Consider the following 25,703-nt stretch of genomic DNA (forward strand, 5'->3'; position numbering starts at 1 on the left):
AAGCCAGGCCTTTTTATACCCACTTCTGTTTTGTTTTGCGTAAACTGTTTTTTGTTTTTTTTGTTTTTTTTCATTTGCTAAGACACATTTGCTGTACGTTTTTGTTGCAAGAATGATCCCTACATAAGCTTCTGACATAATTCTCTATGCTTTTTCCCACCCTTCAATATTTTCCTGCCTACAGCTGTTAGGAGACTCCAGGAGCAAGGTACTAGTGCTTTCTTGACTTTTTATTTCTACTTTCCAACCTTTTTTTTTCCCCTGTTGCAATCCCCCTCCCCCTTCCCCATTGCTGCTAATTTACTACTGCCCAATTGTGGAGTGCTAATCCAAGCCAAGCATTTGTTGGCTTTACAAGTATAAGGACTGCAGAATTGGGCTCAGAAAGGAATTGCATAGTAATCACCTAAGAATACAGGCGACATTTTTCTCTTACATTTTTTGTCAATTCTTTTCTGTTAAGGGTTGTTTAAGTGTTTCTGCCATGGAATTATATTTGATTCATTATTATAATTATCCTGATCGCTCTTCAGGGCGCCTCGTTCCCTTAGGTGCCTTTGAAAATCAGTTGGGATTTTCAAAGGTGCTTAAGGGAGTGAGGTGCCCTGAAGCCACTAAAAAGCACGGTTTTGTGATGCTTGACCCTCAGGGCGCTGTCAAAAAATCCCCAGCCCAAAATAAGAGGCTCGTTGTGATCTCTTGTAGACGATTGACAATCTGGAGTAATACCACTGACTATAGTGAAGTTCGTTACTCTGGATTGATAACCCTGTGCACCCTCACCTGTCCTACATTATTGCACAGAAGTGTTTATTTGCAGACTCTTCTTTGTGCCTGATTAAATTGTCCTGAAGTAAAAGCTGCATTGTCGATTGACTCTGTAACCAGAGAGACATCCATTACTTTCAATAAAAGCAGCATGCAATGACATCCGCTTGTAGCTGACATTTCAGTCGAGTTAATTCATTTGCCTTGTTTAAGCATCAGCTTGCTCCTCTCAGTTTGAATATTCCCACCGAAAGCAGCAGGACTCTTCTTGCAAAAGCAAGGAAGGTAAACTGGCCAATGCTCAGTGAAACACCGTTGTACTGCTGTAACAGCTGCCAGCCTCCTTTGCTTGCAATATAGTCAGAGCATCTTTGCCTTGGACGTAATGGTGTACCCCTTATTAAGTGTGCAGGTTTTCCCCCTCCACTTCCAGAAAAAGCCGGTGAGAAGAAGATACGAGCCGTACGGGATGTATTCCGATGACGATGCTAACAGCGACGCATCCAGCGCTTGCTCCGAGCGCTCCTACGGTTCCCGAAACGGAGGCATTCCCCACTACCTGCGGCAAACGGAGGATGTGGCTGAGGTCCTGAACCACTGTGCTAGCTCCAACTGGTCGGAGAGAAAGGAGGGTCTCATCGGTCTCCAGAACTTATTGAAGAGCCAGAGGACACTGAGGTGATCTTTGTAGCTTGGCAGTGGCGGTCATTCATGGGAAGTTGCTATATTGCTCGCAAAATTCGCTTGCCAAAAACCTAGCACAGCCAAAGCGTGCTCTGATTCGGTTGTGCAGCTCCTTCTTTGGGGGCTTATCCGGGGACTTCTGTTAGGGGCACTGTTCAAAAGCAACCAATCCATTGATGGTGCAAGTGCCGGGAAACAAGTGCTTACTTGTGGCTTTCTTGCAGGATTTGCTGCTCTGGAGAGGACATGTTAACACTTAATTTTTTAATCAGTGCAGAATAATGCAACTTTTCTGTGAAGCCAGTGCTCATCATATTCTATATACTATAAAACTGGGGTCAAGGATTGCCCTGAACTTATGCACATGTGCACGCGCACGTGCGCGCACACACTATTCACGATGTTTGGTATCATTTTTGTGACCCCTTGTGAACACTGCATTAAAAATCATACTTGAGCTTCATATAGACAAGACAACTTATAGCGGGGAAGAAGGAAGTGTTTTAAGATCCTGGCATGTATGGACAGGCTCTGAAACTCCATTGATGGTTCAAGTGCCGGGAAACAAGTGTTTACTTGCGGCTTTCTTGCAGGGTTTGCTGCTTCGGAGAGGACATGTTAACACTTAATTTTTTAATCAGTTCAGAATAATGCAAACAAACATTATAAAAGGCAATGAAATTTAGGTTGGAGGTCAGGGATAGGCTACCTAGAAAGGTTGTAGACCCTCCATCCCTGGAAATTTTCAAGAGCAGGTTAGACTTGGCTGGGATGGTTTAGTTGGGAACGCTACTACCTTGAGCAGGGGGCTGGACTCGATGAACTCACGAGTTCCTTTCCAGGCCTTCTGATCCTATAAGTAGGTTTAGAAATGGCTGTTGTCGAATCAACAGTCCCGTCATTAAGGTTGCCCTGATTTTCCATTCTAAAGGACTTTTCCAGTTGTTATAACTTTCTGATTGCTCTCGCTGGCCGTCCGAGCAAAAGCCTGCCGGAGACCAAAGCTATGCCGAGAGAATGGTGAGGGGAGAGGAAATAGTCCTGCCATTATAAAAAGCTTTTTCCACCCATGTGTTTGAACAGCTGTGGTGTCTCAGTGGGAGGTGCTAGAAACTTGCCATGTGGCAGTGACATTCTTCCTGGGTCACAGATGTGTCTCTGTGTGGTCTGATGGAAATCCTTTTATTTTTTTTTTTCATTTGACCTATTCAAAAGGCTTTAAAAATAAACTTCCCACATGCACACTGGTTTTTGTTACCCAATGATTTTCTACTAATGATCTGGCAGGGGCCCATTGGCACCACACATGCGGGCACAGGAAGCAGTGTCGAATTTGGGTTGTGGTGTGTAGGTGCGTGCGAATACGATCGGAGAGCGGGGTGGTGTGATGTCAGCTGGGGGGAAGATTTGGGAATACCATGTGATGGAGGATTCCCTGGTGGCATACCTCTTGCAGAATAATGTCCCAGTGGTAGAAAGCCTTTGTTTCCTAGTCCTGGTATCTCAAATGGCTCTCCTAGCCCTGAGCCCCCAGTCTGGACAGGTTGCCTTGGCTCTGATCCTGGATGCATTATAAACCAGTCCCAGGTTTATAGTAAACCATCTTCATTTTAAATCCATCCATTAAAAAAAAAATGTTGATATTGTTCCTGCAATGTATACCTCTTCTGGTGTGTAATATCCTCCTCCAGCTTACTACGGTGATCTTGCGATGCTCTTGCAGCAGTGCCTCCTGGAGTAAGTAGTTCAAACCAAGTGTCCCCATAGTATCACTGGGAAAGCATCAGGTCCTTATAGTCCAAGGTACAAATAGTAGAAGAGAAAACTTTCCTATTAGACACAGCGTGATTGGCTGCAGCATCATCTTGTTATGTAACCTAAGTTTAATGAAGAAGTGGCTGGTTTTACTTCTCTGAGCTTGGGTTTGATTCCTCGGGGCTGAAGAGGGCCTGGTCCTGCATTAACCAGCCAAGGCCCTGGAAAGGTTGCAGGATCCAAAGCAATACAAATGGTCCATTATACTTTCCCCTTCTCGCTGTTTAAGGCTTCTTATAAACTGGCCCTGGCACGATCACTTAGATATAGCCAGGGCCAGCGAGTCCCTTGAGAAAATGTAGTTCAACTGGCTGAGGTTGGCACCACTATTGTTATCGTAGGTTAGAGTGCATTGAAAGCAAGAACACGCACAATAGCCGCGTTCATGTGTCCCTTTTTTGGAAATAAATTTCATCAGGGAAATAACGAGGTGGTTATTCAGAAGGAGCAGCGATCTGCGTCAGGGCAGGGGAGAGTTGCCGAGCTGTCACTTGGAGCCAGCGCAGTCTCCGCACTGAATTAGGCTGACAGCAGGGTTTGGCAGCACTGCAAAGCCTTATTTTTCTCTACATCTATCTGCTTCTCTGGAGACTGCTGCCTTTGTCTTGTACCCTTTTAAACTCCGTCTCTGTCTTTCATGCTCAGAATAGTTATGCGAGAGAAGTTCTCCCCCATTAAGGTCTCTCTGCAAATGTATCTCAGTGTTTGACTGCTCATGTACCCTTGCCTGTCCTGCGAGGCTTGGTTTAATCTCTGTGGGTGGAAGTCAGTGGAGAAAAGAAGTCTGTATTCAGACCTGAACAGGCAGTCTCTAAAGAATCCAGATGTATTCGCCCGTTTGCTCTGGTTTCAGAGGACAGTGTGACATGGTCAGCAATAACTGCTAGCGGTCAGCTCGCGCTGGAGTGTTATCCTACTGCCCTTAGCTTGTTTCCACTTGGGTCTTAATAAGCACAAACTCTCATGGTCTTCATTGGCAGTCTTGCCACAATGAGAAAAAAAGAGAGTAAAGACCTTAGGATCTGGCCCCATGGTCTCTAACGCCTTCGAGAGAGGAGTTTTGCCACTAAACCATTTTTGCAGATGGCTCTGGATTCAAGTAGCTGTCAAAAGCAGGGACCCATGATGGGTTCTGTCTGCAGAAAACACCGCTTGCTTTTTTCTCTTTGTTTCTTAAGCACCCAATAATCTTCTGCCATCTGAACCTCACATTTATGTCTCATCCCCGTTGATTAATTATAGCTTACGGAGTCTTTGCAGCGACCCGCTCCCGTTCCACACCTCCCTCTTTCCTGCCTGCGGAGCGAGCCAGATTCCTGCATCCAAATCCATCATTACACTGTAAATCTGGACAGGTTGCAGTGGAATTGCGCAGGGTTCGCAGACGAACTGCAGTCGGGACCTGACCCAAACAGAGCAGACACTCTTCCTACGTAGAAAATGTTACTTCCCCAAAAAGAGAGATGAGGGAATCTGTACCCGGCAGAAAAGGAAAGGACCTTTCCCAAAAACTTGGTACAAATCCCTGTGTCTTATTTTGAAAATGCATTAAGCTATTGGCACTTATCACATGCTAAGAGAGTCCACACAGGGAGTTAGCGCAGAGTAGCTTGTGGCTTTTAAATTCACACCCTCGCAGACTGCCTGCTAGCTTCCCTGTACAGGCAACCCAGAAAGCATCAGCGCCACTCCCACCAGTTCAACCAAATGGCTTTTAAATGACACCCGTAGTGGGATCAGCACAGCTTTTTATGTAAGCTAGCCCTACTTTAAAAGGCCAGCTCTCAGTCGCTTCCCACCATCGCCAACAGCTGTAACCTACTCTGCTGTGAATAAGAGGTTTATCTTTAACATAATGCCCTCTTTTGTGTTTTAGCCGAGTCGAGTTAAAAAGGCTGTGTGAGATCTTTACTCGCATGTTTGCGGATCCTCATAGCAAGGTAAGATCCCAGCCGCGTTTTTGGGTCGTTGTGTTCTGTTGCACTGTGTTCAGAGTTGTTTGCCATGGTGGTTTACAGTTTCCCCTGCCCTTTAATGGGTGTCACCAGAACGGATTCACGGTGTGTCATAGATGCTCCATTAATTCAAGTAGTAGGGGTGTGTTTGGGGGGGATTTGACCCTGCCTGCTGGAGGGAGTTGGCAGCCCCGTGCCTCTCAAGGCACTGATCACCTTGCAGGAACCAGCTCTTCTTGTGTTGTAGGTGGTTTTTTTAATCTCCGCTCCCAGTTTGAAGTGGAGTGATACACAACAGAGCAAGCTTCACGAACCCCCGAATAGCCGTGGCTTTGTTACAGTATTAATAAGAACTTGTGCATATTTACATAAGGATGCAAAAACCTTTTGGGGAGTGGGGGGAACAGGTTTGGATTTGCTTTTAACTTCAAAGAAACATCACGAAACGCAACCTTGTACTGTCATCCTTCCAAGCCCAAATCCCAGGCCATCCTTTGGAGAGCCATAGATCCCTCCTGTTGTGTATGGACCAGAGGTTTTGAGTGCCGCCTTGGCCTCATTTCCCCAGACCGTGCAACACATTCTCAGTGCAAGCAAGGCCAAGAGGATGTCGGAGAAAGGGCATCCTCTTTTTAAAGTGTAATGGAGCTCCCACTAGCTGTGGGAAGTCATGGCCTGAAAGCTAGGTGTTTACAATGATGTGTGTTACTGATGAGAACATCCCCTATTATATTAGGGTTTTTAAAACATTGATCCAGGTCCTCTGCAAACCAATTCTAACTGATGGGTGTCAGGCAGACGTGTTGTGTGTGGGCAGGTTATTCCATAATTGCCTACTGCAGACCTCTGAAGCATCTGATTGTGGCCACTATCAGAGACAGGAGACTGGACCAGATGGACCCAGGGTCTGATCTGCTGTGGCAAGCCCCATGTAAGGTCTCTCTGTTTTGGTTCTTTCAGATTTTGTCTTATGTGGCATTGAAAGGGCCAAGTGTGGCTATCTGTTTACAAAAAATATTTGCAGCTTGGGACTAGTCTAACTGATGCTGGATCAAACTCTGTTGCACTGGGGTCAGTCCAGGCAGGTGTCGCTGGCTTTCTAGCCATTGGACATCATTACACTTTGAGACAAAATTAGCTTCAATGGGATGACCCCTGATTTACTGGTGCAGCTGAGATCAGAATTCAGCTCTTGGTTTCTAACTTCTGGCTCCTTTCTGCAAGCCAGCCCTGCCTGTACTGGAGCATTAGGGAGGATTTGTGGCACCAGCCTGGGGTATGGGAACAAACTGGGTTGAAGCAGCAAGAGAATAGACTATAAAACAACTTTAATTGCAAAAAGGGGGGGGACAATTATATATCCAGAAAAATGAATCCCGCTCTCCTTACTTGGTGTGGGCATGCCTGTTGGTTAAAGGTACTGCTTTCATGAGCAAGGGGACTGGATTTGGACCTAGATTTGTAATATTCAAATAACTGTGGTTTAAAACACGAGAGCTTTAGTAGAAGATGTTATTGACCTTTTATGAATGCTTTTTTTATCCACTGAAAAAACTGCCCCAGAGCAGTCAGCATTGGTTCCCTCCGTGTACTAACGACCGGTTTGTTTTGTTGCATGGCCTGCTTTGCGGTGGAATTCACAACAGAGAGTAAGTGTCTTCTCCCCTCTCCTTCCCTCCGTTAACGCGACATTGCAACCCAACACATCCCGGATGTGTGCTGCCCACGATCCCCAGTTGCTAACACGTTCACTGAAACATCCATCTATACACTGACTATAACCAAATCCTTGTAAAGCACAGATTTCTAAAGACTTCCCCTCTTGATATTTCTACTAAGAATATCATTTTCCTCTTTTTTTGTGTTCAATTTGCATTTATCTGTAGGTTTTCAGCATGTTTCTAGAAACCCTGGTTGACTTCATCATCATCCATAAGGATGACTTGCAAGACTGGCTCTTTGTTCTCCTGACGCAGCTGCTCAAGAAGATGGGGGCAGATTTGCTGGGATCTGTGCAGGCAAAGGTGCAGAAAGCTCTGGATGTGACAAGGTACGGTAACTAGCAGATGTCCTGTATTCGGGTTTTGCAGAAAGACCTGTGCTGTACTTGATGAGCTGGCTTTGTCCTCAGTAGCCAGCTACAGAGATGGACCAGATTCTCCCCTGAATGCACCCATGTTATGTTCATTAACTGCTTTTGACTTTCATGGAGTTGTCTGATTTACACTGTTGCAGATGAGCCGAATTGCATCCCTTCTCCCCTGCATTTAAAACCCCAACCTAGATGTAAATACCTTTTCTTAAAACTTTAGAGCAGTGATTCTTGACCAGGGTGCCGTGACACTCTGCGGTGCTTTATGATCCTTTGAATACACAGGTTCTGCGGGCTCATTGTAGTACTTTATACAGAACCATTTAGCTTTAATCCATATTACTAGTAAATTTTCTAAGAGTTTTCACGGGTCTTTGTACTTTTCTAATAGATGTCCTGGGGGCCGCTTTGTCTCCGTTAGTCAGACAGGCAGAATGCTGATCTGGGCTTGTTCAGTGAGCTGTGGGATCTAGTTTGTACTAATTTTTCATAATGATCCATGTAGAGTAGAGATGAGCTTTCGGGTTTAATGCCGTGGATCTGTTTGGCACAGGAGCATGCCGTGCAATGTTAGCGCTCTTACGTGTGCAAACACGATTCATAAATCAAACCCAGCAATTTCAAACAGGAATCCATAGTGTTAAAACCATGTAGCCCTGTTGTGGTCTTCTTGAGTTTGCAACAGAAGAATTGATCTAGTATTTTTCTGCAGTCAAAAAACCCCCAAAAGAGTGAAAACTAAGAGTTGTCATTTTCCAAAGACTGCCTTCGGCCAAAGGAGGTTGGGAAGCATTGCTTTAGAGGCTACAATTACAATTTTGAAATGCTAGCTACTCTCTGACTCTGTGTGGTGTGTATTTGCACTGTCTTTTTCTTAGCTTGGATGATCTGCAGTGTTCAGGGAATTTGTGGTGGTGTGACCCAGAGTGCTCAGTACTTGAGTACATGCCCATACAGCAAGTCAGCATCAAAGTGACTCTGAAAAAAGAAGTTTAAACTGTTTGCTTCCCCCCACCAGACTTGAGGTTTTTAATTATTTTTTTGCCATCCTTCCTGGCTAAGATCAACAGTAGGGGAAAAATTGTGCAAGCAGTAATGTGATTAAACTCTTGGGCTCCAGAGCTGTGCCACTCACTGGCTTTCCAGCCCTCGGGAAGCCCTGAGGTCCAGAGCGATGCCCCTGCACATCATGTTTTCCCTCTGAGGATGCCCAGTGCACAGCATCTCTACACTGTGATGTGACCGCATGTCTTTTATATGGGACTGAAGAGGCCGTTTGGTGAGAGATGGAGGAAAGGGGAAAAAAAGGGGGGTAATCAAGTAGAGGTGCTGGCTTAACAGATTAGCTGCACTCTTGTATAGATTAGAAAACAAACGAGCAGCACGGAGTGAGGAAAGGAAGGAGATGTGTAAGAAAAGCAAGAAGCACGTACCTTGGGCAGACTGAGTGGCATTGTGTGACAACTGATCTGAAAATATTTTTTTCCAGTACTAATTGTATAGTTTATTCAATACATCCTTTTTGTGTGGTGTTTAACCTATTTGATTACTGGGCAAATGCACCTGAAGTTCACAAAACAATGTTTTAATATTTAAAAGGTACTTCTGGGACATTTTCAGTGATGTTTTTCTGTAAGTTGAAGTATTAGTCTCCTCAGTAATGGAAATCACTCTTATTTCTTTTCCCCCCTCTGAACAGGGATTCTTTTCCTTTTGATCAGCAGTTTAACATCCTGATGCGATTTATTGTAGATCAGACCCAAACGCCAAACCTCAAGGTCAGTAACTACAGGTTTTGCATTAAGATATAAGTATGAGTCTTGGGATCTGTTTTAATACACTTTAGCGTATTTGAATATTTAATATTTACAGGAACAATGACTAATAGTAGGCACAGATAAGATGCCATGCTGTAGTGTAAGAGTGGTGTTGTAGCTGTAACAGTCCAGAAATTATGCAAAAGGCAAAGATTTCTTAGGGTGATATCTTTTATTAGACCACATCTGCATTTGGGATAAAGATGGACAAGCTTTCGAATGCAAGATATCACCCTAAGAAATCCTTGCCATTCATATAATACTGTATAAGAAATGATCATTATAATTTTTCACTGTCCTTGAAACACCTTCATTAATAGGAGGCAATGTTTACCGATAAGCCCAAGTAACTCAGGAGCTTAAATTTCATTTTGCCCAGTGACTTTCATTAATACTTGGAACCAGATTTCTGAGGTCAGGTAAGTGATGAAAACCTTTGACAGGCACCTGGGATTTTCAAAAATGCCTCAAGTTTAATGGTGGGAGGCACTTTTGGGAATCAAGCCATGTGCCTATCTGTCTCTAGGCAAGAAATACATCTATAGACTGAATACACTTGTGGTTGTCCCACTGGAAGGCCGGGGGACATGGGCTCCTAAGTCACTTTGGGCAAAGTGGACTTTAGCTCTTCAGCCACTTAACCCATTAAAGTGTGCTTGGGAAAGTGCCTAAGGCCCCAAGTAAACTGAAGGTATTTTCCATCATTGTGCTTAGGAATGTAGTCCTCCCTTCATCACAGCATGTGTTTTGAGCAAAACAGCGTACTTGTTGCTAGCTTCCCTGACAGGTGGATCTTGTTTGCTCCACACACAATGTGAACTGGTCTCTTTACCAGGGAGGGAAGTAACGTCTTCAGCAGAAATACTAAACTGAGCTGTATGCTTTTAGTTTGTTACCAGAGTTCACCCAAAAGAGACGCTTGGTCCAACTGTGGTGTGTGAGAATTGTTTTAAGCAGGCGTGTGAACGTCAAAAGCACCGAGCTGTACACCGTGTTTTTCAGTGGCATGCAGTATATATGAGGGCCCCTGACAGATGCTACACTTAAAATGGGATTAGCTCGTTAATCCCATCTTTAGTGACCTGGCCACATGTTCATTCAGTTAATGGCTTCATACAGCCAGTAATAGGCCACAGGGTTATTACACAAAATAACTTACGTGAATGTGTGGCCAGTGCTCCCAGCCTCTGGAGCACACTGGAAGCCTACAAGACGCTTGTGCTGCAGACGCGGGGAGTCTGGTTGGCTGATCCGAGCTAAGGGAGCGCACCCTACTAGGCAGCTCAGGGAATCAAGCTGTCTACTTGCTGGTGCAAGAGGAGCCTGGGATCACGATCCTGGCGTCCCCACAGTATGGCACAATGGGATTTGCTTGATCTCACAACGATGCCTCCCATCACGCACATGTGGCATGGTAGGAAGCACGATTGTTGGGATCTTGTTTCGTATCCCATTGCGTTTTAATTTAAGAAGCAGCCAAGGTTTCAGATGAGAGCTCACTGTTGTCACCACTTCCTGCAAGGAGGGATCTCAGGCTTCTGGGCACCCAAGCCTTTGGACTTCAAAAATCTAGTTTAAGACCCACGTCCAAAGCTTTTACACCAGTGGGGCAGTGCCGCCATGTAGGAGACATGGCTGTGCTACAGGTATTCCGGCTAGGGCGAATTCTATGAAGTGGTTTGGACCAGGTGAACAAAATACTGTTTTTTATGCACAGACAGATTTTTAAGAGATCTCTTGCATAGGTGTCTCATGCCATCCTTTAGGATTAAAGTGTATCCTGCATGCAAAATTTCTGTAGAGCGGTTCAAAAACACATGTAGCAAGGTTCCTCTGTGAAGTTCTGCGGGCTCTTTGTAGTACTTTATACAGAACCATTTAGCTTTCATCCTTATGACTGCCATAGGTCTTGGTACTTTTCTAATGGATGTCCTGAGGGCCGCGTTGTCTCCATTAGTCACAAACAGGCAGAATGCTGATTTGGGCCTGTTCAGTGAGATGTGGGATTTAATTCATACTTCTTTTTAATAATGATCCATGTAGAGTAGAGATGAGCTTTCGGGTTTAATGCTGTGGAAACTCTCTGGCACAGGACGGTTCCATCTTCTGCCATCTCGCCAATGACGGCTGATGTATCTCTTTGCATTTCTTAGGTAAAAGTTGCAATCCTGAAGTATATCGAGTCCTTGGCCAGACAGATGGACCCAACAGACTTTGTGAACTCCAGTGAGACCAGGCTTGCTGTATCGCGAATTATAACTTGGACAACAGAACCAAAGAGCTCAGACGTGAGAAAGGTAAGTCATAGGGATTAAGTTCTTGCAGGAGAGACTGCTTTGCTTCTTAAAGGCAATTAAATGAACCTGCAAGACAACCAAAGCATGTACAGCTCTGAAAACTATTTAAAAGCTTTTTTTTTTTTTTTTATTGATACAAATAACTTCAAAGTATTTTACAAATATTCTCTGCGTTGCAACTATTGTGATAAGAAAAGAATATTTGATTACCTGAGCGTATTCATTATATAAGCGTTTTTGGAACACCTCTTTCCACATTTTCCTCTCGTAGAGCAGGGGGGTGTGAGCAAATTAACCACCATTGCAGTGCAAAATGAAAGTAAGTTAAACAGGTCTGTATTTTAATAGGCCTTCTGTGACAACTATGGATTGCACTTTTTAGCTAAGGACCTGTACTTCTCAGACATCACGCTCAAAATGAAATCCATCAGGATCTTTGACATGATATTTAGGAAAATCAGTAAGCCGTGGAGGCCTGTCAGCTACTGTTAAAATCAGTGGGTCTGTCTTGACTCAGAAAACCTGTCAGGCTTAGCCAACTTGAGCTAAATTGATCCTTTTCCCATTTGTAGATGCAGAATGACAGACAAGCTAAAATTGAGGTGAGGGTGCTTGTCTTCAGCTACATGAGGAAGAAGTTCAAGGTTGAGTTGGCTTTGGCTAGCCTGCATTGGCGAAACCCAGCTTAAACATCTCCGCTTTACTTAGTCAAGACAGATTTAGGGTGTTTCTCTCTCAGGAATGGATCTTTGGTGTCGGCACTATGGTCTTAGATTTTTTTTAGTTCAAAAGACGTGAGCAAAAACTATTAAATAGATCAGCGGAGGATGAAACTTTGTGTAGTCCTTCATTACTTAAGAATTTCATGTGTTGAATTAACATCAAAATCATTTTTTCAGCACTATGTAACTAAGTTTAAAAGAAGGTTGAAAGCATTTGCAAATCGATCATTTTTCTGTAAACAGGGGTCGATGATCAGGGATCCTGGTGTTCTCTGTTTAAAAATTGCAAATTCTCTGATAAAGCCCCAAAGGACAATGAATGCAAGTTCTCTGATGCGTATTTATATATAATAGGTATCAGTTGAACGTAACTGATACACATATATAAATAAAAAGGTCATGGGGTATCAAAAAGGACCAAAGATGCATGGATCTTTCTGACACAACTCGTTCCAACCTAGAAAAACGTTTTTTTATCTGCTCTCTGCAATTCTTCGTCAGTGATAATTCATGGTAGCCAGAGTTGACATTTTGCTCCAGCCTGACTGTCTCTACTTGAAAGAAGGGCAGCTTTTTTAAACCACAAACATAGATTCAAATATATCTGGGATTTGCCTTTCCATTTTTGCACCTCTATTTACAAGGAAATCAGAAGGAATTAACTAGCGACAAATGAATGCACATGCTTCTTCTGTAGATATCGGTTGACCCCCACCCCGAAAAGGCTTAGTCTGATTGATTAATTTACTGCTTGATGGCAGGAGAGAGGAGCACGGGAATGAATTCTTAGCAGCTGAGCCCAGCTGTAGTTCTGTGTGTCAACCAAAATCACAATTTAAAAAGCAAAAAGCAAATCTCTGGGGCGTGCACAGGTGAAGACATGTTTCTGCCATTAGGGGTCATACTCACTGCATGCAAAACTGAACGAGGACTTTGTGTGCGACAGCTGAAAATTTGGATGCACAAGGACAGCCGTACTCCAACACGCTCGCCTATGCAGCCCTAGTATTTTTGGAGTAAACGCTCATTCCGAATGCGACGGCCACAGCTTCATCTGTGTTAGGCGCTTGCCAAGGTCTCTGCAAGCTGCTAGCTAACTCTGCCTGGCCAATACTCTGCTAATCGCCATGCTGCCTTGGAGGCTGGTCTGAGATTACTGAATCTAATCGCTTTTTAGTAAAGCTACATGCGGCTGTGGCACTTGTCTCTTAAAGCTTTGCCTGTAGGTTTCAGGCACAATATAACCCATTTAAAGAAAAACATTAATTATTGAGCAGATGACCCGTGTGATCTGTACTTCCACTTGTCAGCAGGACAGATGCCGTACAATGGTATAATTAACCCAATAATGCCTAGAGTTGGGATTTAGAAGCGTAGTGCAGACTGCAGGTCTTGGATGCAACATGATTATCGGCAGCAAGGGCTAATATGGGACCATCAGCCGTTATCTCTGGGAAGGCTGCAGCCAATGGGATTTTCATTCATTGCACAATAATGAAGTGGACGATGATGAGCCCATTTAAACAGGCAAAACGTGCTGAGGAGAATGGCTAATGTAGTGTGGAGAGACTGTTACCAAATTTTTGTATCGAGATTAATTTTATTTCTAAGGGATGAGGCTTCTGATAAGTTTGAGTGCTTGTGAAAAGCTTTAGCTGGATAGATCTGGGGCCGGGGTTTGTCTCTCTGCAGAACCGATGCTAGATATGCGCAGCTCTTCCCGTTCTGGCGGGACGCCTTACATGAGCGAAGGGGAGAGTTCAGGTTCCAGCAACAAAGTCATGAGACTGCGAAGAAAGTCTGCACTGGGTATAAGCCAGGTGGTCTCTTGTCCAGCAGCAGCTGGGCTGAAGCCATCATTTGAGCTCGCATTGCCCCTATAACAGGGGTGGGCAAAACGGTGGATCCAGCTGGGGGCCGGACTTCATTCCCCAGCAGCCCCTGCCTGCACCACTGGGACCGGTTTTCACGGAGACCCCACCACGGCATTACCATGACAGTGCAGGGCTGGGGTTTCCATGGAAACTAGCCCCAGCAGTGCTGGCTGGGCAGGGAGCTGCTCTGGGGCTGGGGCTGGGATCTTGCAGTGGTGGCAACATGGTCCGGAGCTGGGACAGAGCCACAGTGTGGGGCGTGCAGGCTGCAGATCGCGGTTCTGCCCCGGCTTTAGACCATGCACCCACCGCCACAAGACCCCAGCCCCTGGACAGCTGTCCACCCTGCCAGCGCTGCTGGGGCCAGTCTCCATGGTAACCCTGTCCCTGCGCTGTCCCGGTGTGGCCGCAGCAACGTGGGCAGGGGCTGCAGGGAAAGGGAGTCCACTGCAGGGCAGAGCAGACATTGCCAGCCCCTGCCTTATAATGGCAATCATATAACAACGGCGTCTACTCATCATGGAAAATTCCTGGTTTCCGCAACTGCGGTCCACGCACGCTGCCGGTCTGCACTGGGACACAAATGTCAACCCCAAAGGTAGATGTGACCTCAGCTAGGATGTGCTCCAGCGCAGGGGCTGTTTCCTGCCAGATCCCGTGCAGTACCTGGCATGATGTGGCCCCGAACCAGATTGGCAGCAACTAATGGGTGCTACTGTCTTACAGATAATTAATATTGATAATAATTGAAGGAGCCTATTCTTAAGAGGGATTAAGCTGACAATCAATAAAGAAAATGAGCACCTTTCCGTTATTGTCATTGTTATTCGTAGTGTAGTAGCACAGGCTTATTTTGTGGGCACTGGAGAAAGCTGCGTTACCTTCTGTTAGATGCCACTTAATGGATAGTATGAACCCCAGGAAGCTTTTCCAGCCATCATATATCAGGTGTGTCCTACCTGAAGCAGTCGTTTAGCATTGTGAGGCCGTTGCTAGTCTTTGTAATGGTTTGTCAAGTCCGTGTGATATCATGCTTTACCTATCGTACATCTTATTTTGGGTAAATACCATGTTTTACAATCGGTGAAACTGCCAATATTGCTTAGCCTCAGCAAACGCCCTGCTGTGTCCAGAGCCGGTTTGTATTTGTGCGCAGTCGCACGGTCTCCCTCTTGCCTTAATTGGCTGTGATCTTAGCAAGCAGCATTTTCCGAAGGGTCACGATTCCACCTCGGGGTGAAATGGGATTAAACTTCTATCCAATAAACATCAAAAAGCTATTGATGGTGGCAGTAAATTGTTCATAGTCTAAACTATCCTCGGGTTTTATCTTTAAGGTATGGTGAATCACAAAGATATCCCCAGTCCGGAGAATAAATAGTTTTCCTTGTTTCAACAGAAACAAGACTGTTAACACTAAAGAGTATTTGCTCTGCTGTGTTACGAGCTGGACTTGACTTCCTGGAAGACGGTCACAGAAAGGGGTGAAAGGCAATTTGGTCTGTGCCGAGCAAAAGCAAGGAGTGCATAAACAATTCGTGCTGTGTTGTGTAGAGTAAGTACAGAGACTCATAGGGCTGGAAGAGACCCCAAAGGATCATTGGGTCCAGCCCCCTGCACGAGCAGGAAAGACATCTGGGGTCAGGCGACCCCAGCCAGGTGACCGTCCCGTCTTCTCTTGAAGACCTCTAGGGTAGATGATTGCACCACCTCCGGGGGAGGTCGTTCCGTAGTCTGGACACCCTAGTTGTAAAGAAGTTTTTCCTAATGTTCACCCTGAAACTATCTCCCAGGAGTTCGTGGCCGTTGTTTCTAGCTTTCCCCCAGGGCACCCTGGTGAATAGTTGTTCACCGAGCCCCTGATGTACACCTCTGATCTAGCAGTAAGCTGCAATCGGGTCCCTGCTCAGCCTTCTTTTCTTTCGGCTGAAGAGTCCGAGATCCCTCAGCCTTTCCTCGTATGGCTTGCCATGCAAATCCCTGGTCATATGGGTGGTCCTCCTCTGGACCCTCTCGAGCTTTAGCACGTCCGTGTTGAAGCGCGGGGCCCAAAACTGGATGCAATGCTCCAGCTGCGGCCGCACCAACGTTGAGTAAAGCGGGAGAATCACTTCTTTGGATTTACTGGTGATGCATCGATTGATGCGTGCCAGAGTTTTATTGGCCCTAGCGCAGGGATGGGCAATTATTTTGGGCAGAGGGCCACTTACTGAGTTTCGGCAGGCCATCGAGGGCCGCATGACAGGCAGCTCAGGGCAGATTAATATTAATTTTCTAAATTTTTTAGGGGCCCTGCAGGCCGGATAGATTGGCCTGGCGGGCCGTGTGCAGCCCCCGGGCCGCATTTTGCCCACCCCTGCCCTAGCGGCTACTACATCACATTGCTGGCTCATATTCATGCTGGGGCCTATTGTGACCCCCAGATCCCTTTCATTTGTAGTGCTGGGCAGGTTAGCGATGCCCAGCCTGCAGGTGTGCTGGGGAGTCTTCTTTCCCAGATGCAGCACTTTGCATTTCTCTACGTTGAACCTCATCTGGTTCTGTCCTGCCCGGCACGCCAGCCTGGCTAGGTCTGCTTGTATCTGCAGCCCGTGCGCCGATGTGTCCGCACAACCCCATATCTTGGTGTTGTCCGCGAACTTGGCCAGCGGGCTTTTCACCCCCTCATCCAGGTCATTGATGAAGATGTTGAACAGCGCTGGGCCAATACCAACCCCTGGGGGCACATGGAGCACAGGCCATGTTTTGGCTTCAAATGAAATGGAGCTCAACATGAGCATCTGAGGGCTCATGGGTTCATGGGTGTGTTACTTTCTGCATTACTAAGGATCGTGGCCAAGGATATTTCTGTTCAGATATGGCGTGACCTAGTGGGTAGACTTGGGCCCTGTTTCCGTCTTTGCTACTAGCCAGCTGGATGACCTTGGGTGAGTCGATTAACTTCTTTCTGCCTTGGTTTTTTCAACTGTAGAATGGCATTAATGATGCTGACTTTTCTAAGTGCCCCGAGATTACTGCTGGCAAGTACTACGTGAGAGCCAGCTGCTGCTATGATTATTGGCATTGCCACCACCAGACAAGAAAAGTAGCAGAGTGCCTGCAGTTATCAGGGCATTAAGTCCCCAATAGTCATGTGCATTAGCATGAAATTGCTGATATTTCCTGATTTACCAGGATTTACTTTGCCTGAGATGAGGCTGGAGTTGGTCTGCCATGCAGCCTCATCTCAGGCAAAGCTCCCATTGAATTTAGACTGCAAGACTGAGCCCTGTGTAGCAGGGTGGGGGGAGTTTATTTTACTGTAAGGTCCTGGGCTTGGTACAACTCCATCAGTTTGCAAGAATTTTGACCCTAGATTTCTAAAACAACAATTCTGCTACCTGGTAGCATTTTAAGGAAGCATATTTTCGAGGGGCAGAGACATTTATACCAGGCTGTGAGGCTGTCCTCTGAAGGACAGTGGTTAGGTATGCAAGAACAGATTGCTCTTTCTGTTTAAGATGTGTTTGTGTGTCATTTGAAAAAGAGCAATGCCTTCCGATGGGAAAGGGCAAGCACTAGTAGTGTCCCCATCTCCCCTGCAACATGTTGGAGGATACAATCAGAGAAAATTTGGGTTGGAAGGGACCTCAGGAGGTCATCTAGTCCAGCCCTCTGCAAATCATCCCGGTGCAGGATGTTCCCAGTGCTTCGGGTTTTGTGCTTTTAGTCATGTGGGAAAGTTTGAAGTGGTGATTGTGGGGCAAGAGGTCCCATCTTGCTCTGTGCTCCTTTGCCCTTCTGCTTTGCTACTAGTCCAAATTCACCCGTAGAGCAAGTCCACTGATTTGAATCAGCAAGACTAATAGCAACTTCCATGGGTCCCTTGGGCTTAGCTCTCTGACTTCACAGGGAAGAAGAAAACCCAGCACAGAAGCAGATGATCCTCCAGCCCTTTGTGCTGCTGAGACACCAGTTGAGGGAGTTTGTTCCTCAAACCACATTGCATGACACTCTTCTGTCACACTGCAGTATTGTGCCTTTGGCTAATGTGTCATCTGGCATGTTCTTGCAACCTCATTGACACCCAGGTAAAATCCAGATGATCGAAGTGGAGACCCGGCTGAGATGACAGAGCCATTGCAAAGAGAATGGAAAAGCCCAGGCTAAGCTGTATTGCTTTGACTTGCACCACAATGAGCTTCTGTTACAGGTGTGTCACAAAAGATCTTCCCTAAGTTTACATCTGATCGAGTGAGCGCAGGCTCAGGAAAGCGTATGCATCTCTGATTTAGTTAGCCTATAATGTATATCTCTACCTCTCTTCCGCCTAAGTTTACATTCATTCTTAACTGCGTGGCAGCACCGGTATTGATTTTTACTCACCGACCAGTGCAAGTTAAAACACGTTTGGAGCTAAAATACCTTCTGTGAAGGATGAAATCCAGAAACACGCTAAAGATTCACTTAATGAACAAGAACGCTCATCTGACATGAGCCCGATTTATGAAATGCAGCACGTGAAGTTGAGAACAATGAACGGCTGTCATAAAGCAAGAGAACCATTTCTAAGGTGTACCAAGAAAAAACAGCACGAATTCAAAAGGAAAATACAAGATCCAGCAGGTATCAGAGGTGCCCACATCCCATTTACTGAAAATGTTACAAAATATTGATTATAGTCCAGGTGGGGATGTATTTACAAATGCAGACATGGCTTCCCTAAAAAAATGGAGGGTGTCTGTACCTTGAAAAAAAGTTTGGTTAAAATAGTGTTGCATGTTCTGTGCAAGGAGAACACATTTCTCAGCCGCACCGTGCAGCGGACAGGAGAGCAAACCCTGCTAAGAAATGAAAACGGACTCCTTTGTAGCAGTGTCACCACCTGAGGGGCTGTGCAATCGCTCGTGGCACAGCCATAAGTCTCCACTAAAGCACGGCATGCATCCAGTGCCAGGATGGCTCGAGTGCTGCTCTGACGTCATTGAAAGCTCTGCCGGAAAAGAAGCTCCGAGGACTTTCGGTGCATTGAAACGGCTGACCATCCAACTGAGCTGTGGTTAGCGACAGTCTTGGCTTTTTGGGGAAAACGTTTTCCTTCAACTCAACAAGGTAGGGCCTTCCTTGCCTGCAAAAGCCGAGGTTTCTCCCTATCACCGCCGCAAGAGTGACCCTGAGCGAGAAGGATCTTGTCGATTCAAGAAATCAAGAAGCCGATCTACCGCCGCTCTCGGAGCTCAAATAGGATTTCCAAAGGGTGACACCTTGTCTGTGCGAAACGATGCTGCGCACTGCTCTTCCAGCATTAACAGCCAGGCGTTCAAATCCAGGTGCTGACGTTGTACCTGCACAATTCGGGTGGTTCCTTCAGGTGCTCAAGTGCTCGTCTTTTATGTGTGCAAATGTAAGATATAAGCAGATGTGCACTTTCTGCAGGAAGAGGAGCAACTCCTATGTGCCCATTCTGACTTTGTCTGTCTGGGACTGTGAAGTCCCTTTGTAGATGCCAGAAATAATTTTGAATCGCATTTGCTGCTACAAGAGGCATTCGGGAAGGAGCTCAGATACAGGCCTGATACTGCAAAGGGCTGAGTGCCCTCAGCTCGCACGGACTACAGCGCTTTGCCAGGGCAGGAGCTTAGAACTGATCTTCTCGGAGGTTTAATTCAGCCCGATTTGAGTACTGGCCTGTACCCTGTGTGTGCAAAATGCAAATACCATGAGAGTGACTGAGCTTTGATTTGGTGATCCTCTAGCCACTTAGTACGTGTGTCCTTGGCCAAGAGCAAGCCGGTGTTGAGTCAAGCCATGGGTTTCCATCTGAGCAGCATGGGGACTTGAACAGTGCTGTCATTGTACAGCTAAGGGGCCAGTCTTCATAAGGATATTAAGGTGGAACCAATATGAAGAGAAATCATTTTCAGCTACTTAAACATTATCCCCAGGAACGGGGGAAAAAAACAACAACGTCAAAACTGGCCTTTGGGTTTTCCTGTTTTATGTGGCTTAATGCTATTAGAGCGTAAAGATCTCACTGTCCTGAGTCTTGTTTCCAAAACAGCAGCCACCAGTTTCTGTTTGTTTTGAGTTTGCTATCAGAGAGCGACGCAAGCCCAAATATTTTTAGTGTACGCTTTGTACGAAAAATTGGTTTTCTCACGTGAGCGGCATTGGACGTGAATATTGCAAGGCTTGTTGGACAGCTTGGGGTCTGATGGATCTGTCTAGTATTGGGGGTCTTTGGGGTTGAACAAAGTTTTATAAAATAAGCTGGTTTTGTTCCTTCAAGCGAGGATGTAAGCAAAATGAAGTATTTTTTCAAAAAATGCAGTTGAGAGCTACTGTAAAGATGGCCCTTTTAAGAGGGGGGAGCAATCACTGTATATCACAAGTGCGTACATCCTGCTTGTATGTGCACGTGTAGTCTATAGTATAATATGCGTAGTACATATATAAAAATACACATCTATTAAATGTGGAGTTGCAATTCATGCCATAAATGATACATTCAGATGATGCTGAAATTACTATACACATTTAGCTGCTTTACTTGCACACTGCCTAAGCTTGCACAGTATTTATTCTGGCATTTAAAATAGCATTCTGGGCAAGTGTCTATTAAAAACCAGTGGACTGCTGAAATCTTTCCTCCTTTTCCCTTTTAAACTTGAAAATTCCCTTCAAAACTGCACCCATCGGCACCCCTACCCCCACCAGGTACCATTTATCATGCGGTAGCTATTCCCTCAGCCGTATCCACGCGGCAAGAGACTGGGACTAGCGGAGAGAAGGCAAGGCTGAGAGCCAGGGATTCCCGGGCTCTTCCCTAATTCTCCTGTAGCTCGCTATCATGTCTGCTGTCTGCAAGAGGGGGATAATTATGAATAAAAATAGTGGTAAGAGGAATGAATCGGTTAACATCCAAATATATCTGTGAAGAGAAAGCATGGCGCAAGTACAAAGCAGTGTTAGAACAGAAAAAAAATGAGAAAAGTTTAAAGAGCTCTGCAGATGTAGAGGTCCGTAGTCAAATTCAGCTTAAGCCAGCGAGCTTGTGGCCTGCACGATCTCCCCCTTCCGCTAATTCAAAGATCATTGGGTTTTTTTATTTATCCCACATTAAGCAAATAACTTGTATTGAAGGTGTGCCTGGAATTTATGTTGCCTTTAAATGCTGTTAGTTGAAAATCTTGTGCTTGCTTTAACTAAATCGTATTACCTTTCCTATTTGTTGAACCCAGACCATGCATAGTTGGGTAGGTGAGGATTTGCCAGCTAGATCAACTACAGCCGCCTCAGGGCCCGGTGAAGGAAACTTGGAAGAGAAATGTAAACAGGTAGACGAAAAGCTGTGTACACTAATCACAAAATACACTTTCTGTTTGCAGTTTAGATTTCTAACGCAGTCTAGCTGTGTAAAGAGGCACTGGCTGCGTGCCCCCAAAAGTGATCCTTTCTTTGCGTGTGTGTGAGTGTGTCTATAAAATAATAGTTTGTTTTTTGTGTGCCTCTCGATTAACCCTTTTGTCTAAAATATGCAGCCGGAAGAGGTCTGGCCCAATGTTGGCTCTGTCTGGGCTGACTGTGGGGTTACTTAAAGAAGCCTGATAGGCCTGCCTGCAGTTTGGGTTACTTTTTTAAGAAGTAACCCCTTAAAGAAGCTGCGGGCAGGCCTAAAGGACCAATATGTGTGCTCTGGGTCAGACTGCCTGCCGTGAGCGAGCTGGATAGACTGTCCAAGTCACTCAACAAGCTCATGGCACTGACTCCACTTCCTTCCTAAAATCCGGTGATTTTCCCTTTTTTGGTCCTGACATCGGCTGTAACTTGAATGTTGCCAAACATTGCTTCAAAGGAATATCCTGTCTGTTTTGGCCAAATTGCTGGAATTTAGCAAACCTGGCTCGCCCACTACTGGTCACCTAGTTAAAAACAAGGCGTGGGTGTATTCATGCCCATGCAGCGCGTGATGCTGATGGACGGCAGAGCCTTTGTAGGAGGCGTTCCTCAGCTCAGCAGTGGGACGAGTATGAGCACACTGGGGGCAGCCCAGAGCTCAGGGAACTGCAGCGGTGCAATTCCAGGGGATGGATGGAGGTAACACATCCCTTTCAAATGATCGAGTCCTGAGAGTGAGCCACAACCAACCCCTGACTCTGTTGGGATTGCTCCTGCTTCACCCAGCAAGGGATTTGGCCTGTAAGAGGAGATGACCCATGATGTCCAGATTCTCCCTGTTTGCAGTGTTGGGCGTAGAGCTGAGAGGAGACTCCTTCCAAGTCTGTATCATCAACATGACAGACATTGCCCGTGCAGTGTTCAAGCTGCCTTTTGTCTGTATGCTTGTGCAGTCATTTAATGATAATCCGGATTTGGTGACCTCAGCCAAGACTTTCAAAAGTGAGAAGTGATCTTGGGGTGTCCCAGGATGGCCACCTAAACTTTGGGTGTCCCAGGCTGACCACATAGGAAGGTGTCTCAGGATGGCCACCTAAACTTGGGGTGTCCCAGGCTGACCACATAGGAAGGTGTCCCAGGATGGCCACCTAGACTTGGGGTGTCCCAGGCTGACCACACTGGAAAGTGTCCCAGGATGGCCTCCTAAAACTCGAGGCGCTCCAAAATACCTAATCACCTCTGAAATTGGCCTTTATGGTTAGACCAGTTAAAAAATAAAGGTACATCCATCTATTCTAATCAGTGATTTTTCCCTAGCCTAGATCTGATGGACAGAAAACCTTAAGGCGTTGCTCTTGCTGCCTCTTTGCATCCGAGAGCAAACTGTACCCACAGCGTGGTAGGAAAAGGTTCAGGCCGTGTGGCCCGTTAGCGCTGTGGACGATCGCACTTTCAGAGTGAATGGACTGAATGGTCAGACTGCAGTTGATTTCAGCAGGTGCCTGGCCGAAGCTAGACCTGCAGGATGAGGCATATACAAATCCAGCTCAGGTTGTTTTAAGGTCTTTGGGATCCTTCCTGGTTGAATCTCTTATTTTTTGCACCCCACTGAAGTTGAGATCTGCTTGTCAGGTTGCAGTAGGGACCCGCATGCGCATTTCCTAATCACGAAATGAAACATCACGATGTGCAGTGTGCATGGTTTCCTGACTGGGAATGGATTTTGGCATGCTCGGTGTTCTTTGTTCAACACGCTGACCCTTGTGTTGCAGGATCTTTCACGTGCGGTAATATTTTCAGTTCAGAAACTGGGGTGTTGATAGCAGCTCAAGTCTGTGTCTGAGGACAGGCAGAGATGCATGGACTCTTTTGCAGACCCTTTAGCTCAGCCGACTATGGAGATTTCTTCAAGTTGGAAGATTTAAGAAAGTATTGGGAGAAGATTATACTCCTCCTCCCTCCTTTCATGCTGTGGGAGCCTTAGACTTACCTACCAGCTATTAACGTCAGAAGGAGCTTTTGCAGGAGGTAGCAGTGCCTATTGGTTAAGCTTGAACACTAGAAAGCTGCTCTTCAGTGGCTCTTCCACACACCTCTTTTGCAGTGTCGGGCAAATCCCTTCAGCTCTTCTGTCTCAATTTCTTCATCTGTTATAGGAAAATGAGACTACTAACATGATGAGCCTTTGACAACCACAGAGGCAAAGTGTTGTTTAAATGCAAAGTTAGTACTGGGGCCTGAGCTCAGGAAGGGAGGGGAGAGAGCAGATTGAATAACTGCACGCTGACACAGTAGAGGATTTTGATTCCCTTGAATGAAGAAAGGGTCTCTCTGTGTCCAAGTCCATTCTCTGCTAATAGATGCCACTTCAGAAGAGGCTGTGGGTATGCCCAGTTATGGCAGGTTTTAAAATACACAATTTGCTAAAAATAGCGTCCTGTGCTTTGACTCAGCTGGCCCATGGGCGTACAGTGGCTGTTGCAGTAATGCAACATGTCTTTGTTTGGTTTTTAGCTGCGTTCAAAGTTATCCGGCATTTTTAGGAAGCCAGAGGAATTTCTAGAAGAGCTTTAACCCAAATGGGTGCCGTGGCAGAGGTTGCCCATAGTTCCCTTGCTCAGACCGCACACAGTCTGTCTTCTCCTTTTGCAAGCCCAAGCCACAGATACATATCCTGGAGGTTGGCAGGGTAGAAAGCTGCACGCTGGCTGGAGGACACGCTACTGCAGAGCTCCTTGTGGAGGTCCTTCCCTGCTAAAGCTTCTTGTTTTGCTTTGACTTCAGTAAGGCAGGAGTTGCCAGGTCTTTTCGTGCTTCCCTAAAACAAGCAAAGGAGGGGAAGAAAAAATGGGAGTGTTTCATGCACACGTGCGGCTAGCGCAAGCCTGGTAAGGGGTGCGTGGCTGAGATTTGCTTTTGCAGTTGTGTGCGCACTGCCTTGTGTTGAACGCGTTCCCGTTAAAAGGATCATTAAAGAGCAGCACGCAGGGCCATGCATATCCGCAGGGACTCGACCATCTTGTTCAGGAAATGAATCAGCTTAGGCACCGGGGGTGAACTCCTGACCACAGTGAAGTCCAGGATTTGAAATTCCCACTTAATTTAGTGGGAAAGCGGATTCCTCTTTGCACAGCAGCACCTTTTCCGAAGGGGCCTTGGCTGCTGCTCTCTGAGCCCTTGGGATGAGGAGTCGGGTGAAGAAGGAAAGGAAAAGGCAGGGTCTTGCTACCTGATGTAGCAGATTTGTGGCTCCCTTGGGTGAGTGGAGAGAGGATTTTCCTTTTGCATTTAAAGAAAAAAGCCAACAGTCCCAAAACCTTAAGAGTTCATCTGACCTGAAGGAAGTCTCTGCTTTGTTGTGGACTTCTTTGACTCTGCGGTGCTTGAGGGGATCTAACCTGCAGGACAGGAGGGATTTTAAGGTTGTTACCACCTGAGGTGCAGGCAGAAGTATAAGCCCAAAGTAAGTCGTGTAAATGTAAAACTGCTTTCAACGTCATGATGCAAATGCTCCTTTGCAGTACATGACAGAGGTGTCTCTAGTAGTCCTCAGTACGGGTCTGTTGAAGTGCAACGCGTGTCTCATTTACCGTAAGGTTCCTTTCCAACAGACCGTAGCTCTCGTCGCTCTCGGGAAAGAAATGCTGGATCCTTTAACTTTTTCTTTCGTCTTTCCAGGCAGCACAAATAGTCCTGATCTCCCTCTTTGAACTGAACACTCCCGAGTTTACCATGTTACTTGGTGCCTTGCCGAAAACATTCCAGGACGGTGCTACCAAGCTCCTGCACAACCACCTCAAGAACTCCAGCAACACCAACGTGGTGAGTGGCACCCGCTGCTGATGGGCACGGATAAGTGGTTTCTGATCTCAAAACCCAGCACAGCGGCAGCACTTCTAGCAGCAGTATATTTGTGGGGTCTTCTGTTTTAGGAGTAGCCCTTGGGTCCTTTGGGGTTTGATGTAGGCATAGCCTATACAGAGACCACGCGGGATTTTCGTGCCCACGTGACTTTGGAGTCTCTAAGGGCATTTTTACACATGCAAGCATTGCAGCGGCCTGGCTCTGTGATGTTTGCGGTTGTATAAGTGGCAAAAAGTGCCTGGCTCGGCGAAGTTTGCGGTTGTATAAGTGGCAAAATGCGTTTGGTGCTGAGACAATGCCAGCAGCGTGCTTTTCAACTAAGACACGTAGAAGGTGCTTTGCTTCAAAAGCGCACCCCTGCCATTTTCTGCGCGCTGCCATGCATTTCGCCACTTAACTGCACGTGTTGCAGCACAGTTTGCAGCAGCTCGCATTCGG

At 46.1% G+C, this 25,703-nt stretch overlaps 1 protein-coding gene across 1 annotated transcript in view; it reads left to right on the forward strand.

Annotated features, from left to right (window-relative positions):
• Window positions 1-25,703, forward strand: part of CLASP1 (cytoplasmic linker associated protein 1) — a 246,024-nt gene that overhangs the window by 183,507 nt on the left and 36,814 nt on the right. Inside the window, exons 25-31 of the mRNA XM_059727486.1 lie at window positions 1,202-1,446; window positions 5,144-5,207; window positions 6,869-6,871; window positions 7,109-7,272; window positions 9,014-9,092; window positions 11,285-11,428; window positions 25,080-25,223. Of these exons, the coding sequence (XP_059583469.1) occupies window positions 1,202-1,446; window positions 5,144-5,207; window positions 6,869-6,871; window positions 7,109-7,272; window positions 9,014-9,092; window positions 11,285-11,428; window positions 25,080-25,223 (843 nt within the window). The remainder of the gene's footprint in view (window positions 1-1,201; window positions 1,447-5,143; window positions 5,208-6,868; window positions 6,872-7,108; window positions 7,273-9,013; window positions 9,093-11,284; window positions 11,429-25,079; window positions 25,224-25,703) is intronic.

This window comes from Alligator mississippiensis, chromosome 4, assembly GCF_030867095.1.
Source record: "Alligator mississippiensis isolate rAllMis1 chromosome 4, rAllMis1, whole genome shotgun sequence".
Classification (NCBI taxonomy): Eukaryota; Metazoa; Chordata; order Crocodylia; family Alligatoridae; genus Alligator; species Alligator mississippiensis.